Below are 8001 nucleotides of genomic sequence, written 5' to 3' on the forward strand. Positions count from 1 at the left end.
TAGGGGAGACCGGGTATAGTTGTAACACGGGGAGAGTTGTAACACTACCAATTCCACGAATCAGGGATAATATAGGAGTCATGTGACAGTTTCAGTCTCATCGGGCCTCCTTTACGATCCCACATGGAGGTTTTCCAGTCTGTGTTGCTATCTCTCCTGAAGCTACAACAGAAAATCTAATTCTGAAGTAAGAAAGTAAAAAAAATAACAAGATAATATTTTGTTTAGTACTTCTACCGTTGTAGATAATGTTGTATGAGTTATATCAGGTCAAACTGTAGTTTCTCTAGTAAAGAATCGTGTATCAACCTCCTGCCAATTTAAAGCACCATGCTAATACAGCTAGCTAAACAATGGGTGACAGTGGTGGGGTAGGTTATAACACGTGTTTTAAAAGTGTTACAACCATCCCCTTATATACAACTAAGAACATTTTTGTGATTTTTAATCATTTTACAGAATGCCTAGAACTTGGGTGAGAAAAACAGACCGTGGAGTCGAAGCCAGTCTTAAACAGACCGTGGAGTCGAAGCCAGTTTTAAAAAGAGCAGCAGAAGAAGTTAGGACGTGCACGTACAGACATGCACACACAAACGTACACATGTGCATGCACAAAAACACACAATAGGCTCATACACTCCCCATATTCACACATATTTTATTGTTGCAGCCATTCATTTAAAATAAAACTGTTGTTGTGGCATATCACTTGGAGTACCCTTAGTTTTTGTGCATTTTGTCTACCTGTTACAACTTACCCCAGTGCGTGTTACAACCTACCCCAGTAGTGGGATAGGTTGTAACAAAGGACCACCTTGTATTTGTCATCGTCTCACAAAGTCTGTGACATAGTTGAATAAATTTAAATTGTTGCCATTTGTAGTAGACAAATGTGGGTACTTTGCCTAAAAGTTTCAGACGTGTAGCCTAAAAAAAAAGGTAGTTTTAGGTGCTGAAGAAAAAAGTGTTACAACCAACCCCGGTCTCCCCTACATCCACTTCTGGGCCTTTTAGAGAATGGAGTTTAATCTGAATATATTACACACACTACTGCTGCTATATATTGTACAAAAAAAGCATAATATCACACAATATTGTTATTTGCACTCCTACACTTTATGTACATAACTGATCAGTCATATTTTATATTCATATTTAATACTCATTCTGTCTATATTGTATCTCATCGTCCGCACTGTCTGGTATAGTTTGTATAGTATAGTGTTATTTATGTCTGTACTTTTGTGAGTCACAAACAGCCAAATGGAACCAAATTCCATGTGTGTGTCAACACACTTGGCCAATAAACCTGCTTCTGATTCTGATTCAGAGAATCTCAATCAGTGATGAACTAACATTTATTTGACTTCACACCCAAAGTGTAGAATTAACACCTACATTAGGACATTAACAATTCAATAAACACATTTATTCTCAATTGCTTTTTACTACAACATAAAGTTAACCTACAGTGTGGAATTAACACTGATAAAGTTAGCTAAACACCACCAGTGCTGAACTAACACCTACATTAACATTTAGAGTGTTAAATAACCCCCAGATTGTCGCCTGTCTTTGAGTTTTGAGTAACTATCGCACACTATAGTGTTCATTCATCAGCCCGTGTTGGACCTGATCATGTACATTTAGGCTACACTTTAGTCTTTGTGCAGTTAGTAAACACTGTAGGTGTTAATGCAGGTCTGTATAATATTCATTCAGCTCAGAAGGTGTTAGTTCTGACACTGTGCACTGCACTCTCTCAACTTATGCTTCTTGGACATTGAACTCTGTTTATCATCCACTTCTGTCACACACACACACGCACATGCACGCGCACTCACACACGCACACACTCACACACACGCATACACACACACTCACCGGCGCAACAGCGCGCTCACACAGTGCCAGGTCTCGTGGGCACTTTGTATCCGTGTGTGTGTGTGTGTGTGTGTGTGTGTGTGAAATGGTTCCACGGAGAACCTGCTGTAGATCTTGCTGTAGATCCGTTCCGCCGTTCTGATTCCTTCTCCCTGTAAAGCGGTTTGGGTCGCAGCTGTGTGATGTGACAGCAGGAAGCGACACCAGAGACGGTAAGTTTCCTGTTTGTGTCGCGTTATAAGCGCTTTGTGAACTTATTATTCAGCGCCTTAAACGGACCACGGAACAAAACCGCACATTTAACCTCGACCTGTTAAACATACATTTAATATGCTGGTGTAAGCCACAGGGCATCTTTTTTTTATTTATGATGCATGTTTGATAGAACGACATTAAAAATTCATTATTTACAAAAAGCCACGCATATTAAATGCACGTGCTCTTAACGATTACAATCATGTCAAATAAATATATTATAGCAAATGTATCAAATTATATCAATAAATAACATCCGGTGCTTTATACGTGCTTAAAGGAGCAGTGCAATTATACAAACGGGCAACATTTTAACTCCTGCGTGTGTGTGTGTGTCTGTATGTGTGTGTATGTGTGTGTCTGTATGTGTGTGTATGTGTGCGTGTGTGTGTGTGTGTGTGTGTGTGCGTGTGTGTGTGTGTGTGTGTGTGCCCACTTTATACGTCTTGGTAAGTATAAAAGTATAAGAATATCTTACAGGTTTGACTTTAAATAAAAAGCCCCCCCCCCCCCCCCCCATTTTTCTCCCCTCTTTTTCTCTCTCTCTCTCTCTCTCTCTCTCTCTCTCTCTCTCTCTCTCTCTCTCTCTCTCTCCCTCCTTCTCTCTCTCTCTCTTTTTCTCCTCTCTCTCTCTCCCTCTCTCTCTCTCTCTCTCTCTCTCTCTCTCTCTCTCTCTCCCTCCTTCTCTCTCTCTCTCTCTTTTTCTCCTCTCTCTGTCTCTCTGTCTCTCTCTCTCTCTCCCTCTCTCTCTCTCTCTCCCTCCTTCTCTCTCTCTCTTTTTCTCCTCTCTCTCTCTCTCTCTCTCTCTCTCTCTCTCTCTCTCTCTCTCTCTCTCTCTCTCTCTCTCTCTGTCTCCCCCCTCTCTCTTTTTCTCCTCTCTCTCTCTCTCTCTCTCTCTCTCTCTCTCTCTCTCTCTCTCTGTCTCTCTCTCTCTGTCTCTCTCTCTGTCTCTCTCCCTCTCTCTCTCTCTCTCTCTCTCTCTCTCTGTCTCTCTCCCTCTCTCTCTCTCCCTCTCTCTCTCTCTCTCCCTCCCTCTCTCTCTCTCTCTCTCTCTCTCTCTCTCTCTCTCTGTCTCTCTCTCTCTCTCTCTCTCTCTCTCTCTCTCTTTTTCTCCTCTCTCTCTCTCTCTCTCTCTCTCTCTCTCTCTCTCTCTCTCTCTCTCTCTGTCTCTCTCTCTCTCTCTCTCTCTCTCTCTCTCTCTCTCTCTCTCTCTCCCTCGGTCTCTCTCTCTCTTTTTCTCCTCACTCTCTCTCTCTCTCTCTCTCTCTCTCTCTCTCTCTCTCTCTCTCTCTCTCTCCCTCTGTGTGTGTGTGTGGCTCCACTTCTCCCGTTTCAGTAACTATAGAGATCCTACAGCAGTGTGAGTGTGAAGAGCTGCCCGATTCTGTACAGACACAGTGGAGATGTTATATTATCAGCTCTCACACTGTTACACCTAACACCACACTGACACACACATACACATTGTTATTTTTTCCTTACCCGATTTTATCTTCCTTTAGTCATTTCAGACATATACCCTTCCTCTTTCTCACTCTATCTTTCCTTCCATCTATCCATCATGATTCAGTTTTCTCACAACACTAATCTGGAATCCAACATTAACTCATTCCCACATATCATATCACTCTAGGTTCACAATACCAAACAGTGTAAACAGTGTAATGTGTTGAAATGGAATGCAGTTTATTGCATTTGTGTTGTTGAGAAAGCTCATGTGACCACAGACGACTCCAGCGACGTGTTTCTGCTTCCATTAGGCATCAAAGCATGCTCGCTTAACTAGATTATATTCTCTGCAGTTCTCAGTGGTAAAATGGTAAAACTGTACTGCAGGACATCATTATTCATACTTAATGTCTCATTATGACTTAACAAGTCCAGACCTTAATCAGCAGTTTCCTTATTTCCTTATTTGTCTTGAAAAAGTTCAGTCTAGCACATGTGACAGTTCTTAGTTTAATTTTTGAACACAACATTGATAAACCATGATGAAGAATTGGAAATAATTGATTAAAATTTGTGATTGTTCATTGTTTTTAATTTTAGAGATGTTTACCCTGACTGAAGTGGCCTCTCTTAATGACATCCAGCCCACGTATCGAATACTGAAGCCATGGTGGGATGTCTTCATGGATTACCTGGGTTTCGTCATGCTGATGTTAGCCATTTTTGCTGGAACACTGCAGTTAACCAAAGATTACGTGGCCTGTCTTCCCATTCTAGAGGAGAGCAATAAGTCATCAAGCACAAACCCATACATGACACCTCCCCCAACGGAGAGCTCCACGTTGGCTTTAGGAACTACACCCGTAGCCACTCAGGATCTTCCGGACAACGTGGTACATAAAATCAGTACTGAGCCAAAAGGACGCAGAACTAACCTGGACTATCAGCAGTACATTTTTGTCAACCAGATGTGTTACCATGTTGCCTTGCCCTGGTACTCAAAGTACTTTCCTTACCTTGTCCTGATACACACCATTGTGTTGATGGTAAGCAGCAATTTTTGGTTCAAATACCCAAAGACCAGCTCAAAGATAGAGCACTTTGTGTCCATCCTTGACAGGTGCTTTGAATCGCCCTGGACCACAAAGGCACTATCTGAAACTGCATGCGAAGACTCTGAAGAAAGCAAGCAGAGACTCATTGCTGGTCAGTCTGGTCCTAACTCTCTGTTCTCAGATAGCCAAGAGGAGAGCACCAGTTCATTCCAGCAAGTGTTAGGTAAAAACAGCGTGAAGTTCTCCGCTGAGAAGATTGTTCCTGAAGGTTCAAGTATGACCATTTTGGACAAAAAAGATGGTGAGCAAGCTAAGGCTCTTTTCGAGAAGGTTCGAACTTTCAGAGCACACATCGAGGACAGCGGCTTCATCTACAACCTCTATGTGGCACAGACCATCATCAAAACTCTCAAGCTGATCGTTATCCTGGGGTACACATCGACTATTGCTTCAGACATCAATTTCTATCACAAATGTAAACCCAAAATCGAGCACTTAACTGGATATGATGAATTTTTCTGCACCCACAATATGGCCTTCATGCTGAGAAAGCTCATTTTCACATTCATGGCTATAATCAGCCTTTATTGCCTCGTGTGCCTGTATGCACTTTTCTGGCTTTTTCGACGTCCACTTAAGGAATACTCATTTGAAAAAGTCAGAGAGGAAAGCAGCTTCAGCGATATCCCTGATGTCAAAAACGACTTTGCGTTTCTCCTCCATATGGTCGACCAGTACGACCAGTTGCACTCCAAGCGATTTGGGATTTTCCTGTCAGAGGTCAGTGAGAACAAGCTTCGAGAAATTAGCCTTAATCATGAATGGACACTAGAAAAACTGCGTCAGCATGTAACCTGCAACGCCCAAGACAAGCAGGAGCTGCACTTGTTCAGTCTCTCAGGACTGCCCAATGCTGTATTTGATCTCAATGAGCTTGAAGTCCTTAAGCTTGAACTCATCCCTGAGGTCCGAATTTCAGCCAAGATTTCTCAGATGACCAATTTACAAGAACTTCATCTCTACAACTGCCCTGCCAAGGTGGAACAACCCGGGTTCACTTTCCTCCAAGATCACCTCCGGTGCCTTCATGTAAAGTTTACCGATGTGACTGAAATCCCGCCATGGGTTTATCTGTTGAAGAATCTCAGGGAACTCTACCTGATAGGTAGCTTAAACTCAGAACATAACAAACTGATTGCTTTGGAATCCATGAAAGACTTAAGGCACCTAAAGCTATTATATTTCAAAAGCAACCTTAACAAAATCCCCACCAACATCACAGATCTCTCACAACACCTCTTCAAGCTGGTGGTGCACAACGACGGTACTAAATTACTGGTACAGAACAGTCTTAAGAAGATGACAAGCTTGCGTGAGCTGGAGCTCCATCACTGTGACCTGGAGAGGATCCCTTATGCCATTTCCAGCTTGACAAGCCTGCAAGAATTGGATCTGAAATCTAATAGTTTACAGACCATCGAAGAAGTCAACAGCCTTTTCCATCTGAAGAGACTGACATGCCTCAAGTTGTGGCACAATAAGATTGTTGAAATTCCAACAAACATAAATCATCTGAAGAGCCTCGAGTCACTCTACCTCTCCTACAACAAGCTGCAGACTGTACCAGCCACGTTGTTTTCACTGCCGAAGCTCAGGTACCTGGATCTCAGCCACAACTCCATTTTGGTGATTCCAGCTGATGTGAGATTTCCCCAGAGCCTACAGCACTTTGAGATTACAGCAAACAAGATAGAGATTCTTCCCGAACAACTGTTCAAATGTATCAGACTTAAAGTCCTCTGCGTGGGGAACAACAGCATCGCCGTCCTTCCTGTATCCATCGGACAGTTAACGCAACTAGTTCAACTGGACGTGAAGGGGAACTGCTTGGATCACCTTCCACACCAACTCAGTCAATGTAGACATCTTAATAAAAGTTTATTTAGTGTTGAGGATCACCTTTTTGACACACTTCCGCTTGAGGTAAAGGAGAGAATGACAGCGGCTACAACAGTTACCATGTAAATTATTCAATTCTTCACCCCTTGTTACTCCCTTGCTAAGACCGACTACAGAAAGCTACACTTTTCTGTTTGTTTTGCTTTGATCTAAAGCAGTGTTCGGACAAAATGCCTATAAAACCTAGCACGCAGAAAAGCAAATTCACTTAAGGGGAATTGACACAAGGTTTTGGGATAAAGTAAAGAATTGCGTATATTTCGATTTCTTTTGCTAAAATGCTGCTTTGAATTATTTTTCAGTCCTTCCGAGATTTCATCAGTTTTTTGTTCTGCAACTTGTGGCTTTGTAATGATTTCTTATTACCTGCTATGTAATGATTTCTGAATTAAAATCTAAGTGCGAAGCTTTTTACAACTTTTTATTACGTCTCTTTACGTCTTTTCTTCTCCCTAACAGATTATCGTTCTAAACATATGAACTTCTCTTGACACTTCGTTAAAGCTGGTGGCAGCTGATAAGGAAGATATCTGAAGCAGGAGAAGTGACAGAGCGAAAACACGACCGAGGCTGTGTTTACGTTTACTGTATATTTAAGACTTATGGTTGAATTTTAGCTACATTTTTAGAAAACAAGAAATTAAACCAAAAAAAAAATGTAGTTGAATAAACCTCGGTAGCTCTTAATTTGATCAGCAATTAGCAGAGAAAAAAACAGTGTTTTACAACTGGCTGGCAGAACTTCAGCTTTTGTTGTTCACCTTTGTTAACGGAAACATGGCAGGAAACAGCCAGCGTGTTGCAGCAGGGCAGGAAACGGTTTGTTCATTTCTTGGAAGTCAGGATTCTCAGACCCAGGAACTTTTACTGAAGTTCTTACACTGAAATAAAGCTACAGGCTTCTGATGGATAAAACACTGAAAAACTTCTTGTTTTCAGGTACGAATCTTTTAACAGGAGTGTGAGCAAAGTGTATTAAACTGCTAGTTGTGAAATACACACACACTAAATACACACACACACACACTACTGCAATAACATCATGTGGACAAAAAAAATCACACTTCAGGTCACTTTGTTACATAAAAATATTATGAGGTTTCTTTTATCGCCCCAAAAGTGGATTCATTTCCTTTATAGCAGCTATAAAACACTCGTTCCCTCACCAGCCGAAACATATTCTGACGTTTGCTTTTCACGCAAACTAGAGAAAGTTACAGCTTTTCCTTAAATGTTAAACGGATTCGTCGTTCATATCAGTAATGACACATTAAAGGTGGGGTCTCTGTTGTTTGAGATGAAATTTTCTGAAATGCTTCAGAAAATTGCGTTGGGCCACCAAACAAAACAAAAACAAAACTAATGTGTAGCCAATGAGCAGAAAGGGGCGTGTCTTGTC

General features: G+C 41.6%; 1 protein-coding gene across 1 annotated transcript; it reads left to right on the plus strand.

Moving 5' to 3' along the window:
* The first annotated feature begins 1843 nt into the window (after positions 1-1843).
* lrrc8da (leucine rich repeat containing 8 VRAC subunit Da) lies at positions 1844-7019 on the plus strand. Its single transcript, XM_060888046.1, has 2 exons — positions 1844-2096; positions 4189-7019. Exon 2 carries the CDS (start codon positions 4191-4193, stop codon positions 6666-6668), a length of 2478 nt encoding a protein of 825 aa, XP_060744029.1. The 5' UTR covers positions 1844-2096; positions 4189-4190; the 3' UTR covers positions 6669-7019.
* Positions 7020-8001: the final 982 nt, after the last annotated feature.

Source organism: Tachysurus vachellii, chromosome 15, assembly GCF_030014155.1.
Source record: "Tachysurus vachellii isolate PV-2020 chromosome 15, HZAU_Pvac_v1, whole genome shotgun sequence".
Classification (NCBI taxonomy): domain Eukaryota; kingdom Metazoa; phylum Chordata; class Actinopteri; order Siluriformes; family Bagridae; genus Tachysurus; species Tachysurus vachellii.

What these genes read in the sequence shown, in the direction of transcription:
- lrrc8da (XM_060888046.1), top strand. Translation starts at nt 4,191, where the DNA reads ATGTTTACCCTGACTGAAGTGGCCTCTCTTAATGACATCCAGCCCACG.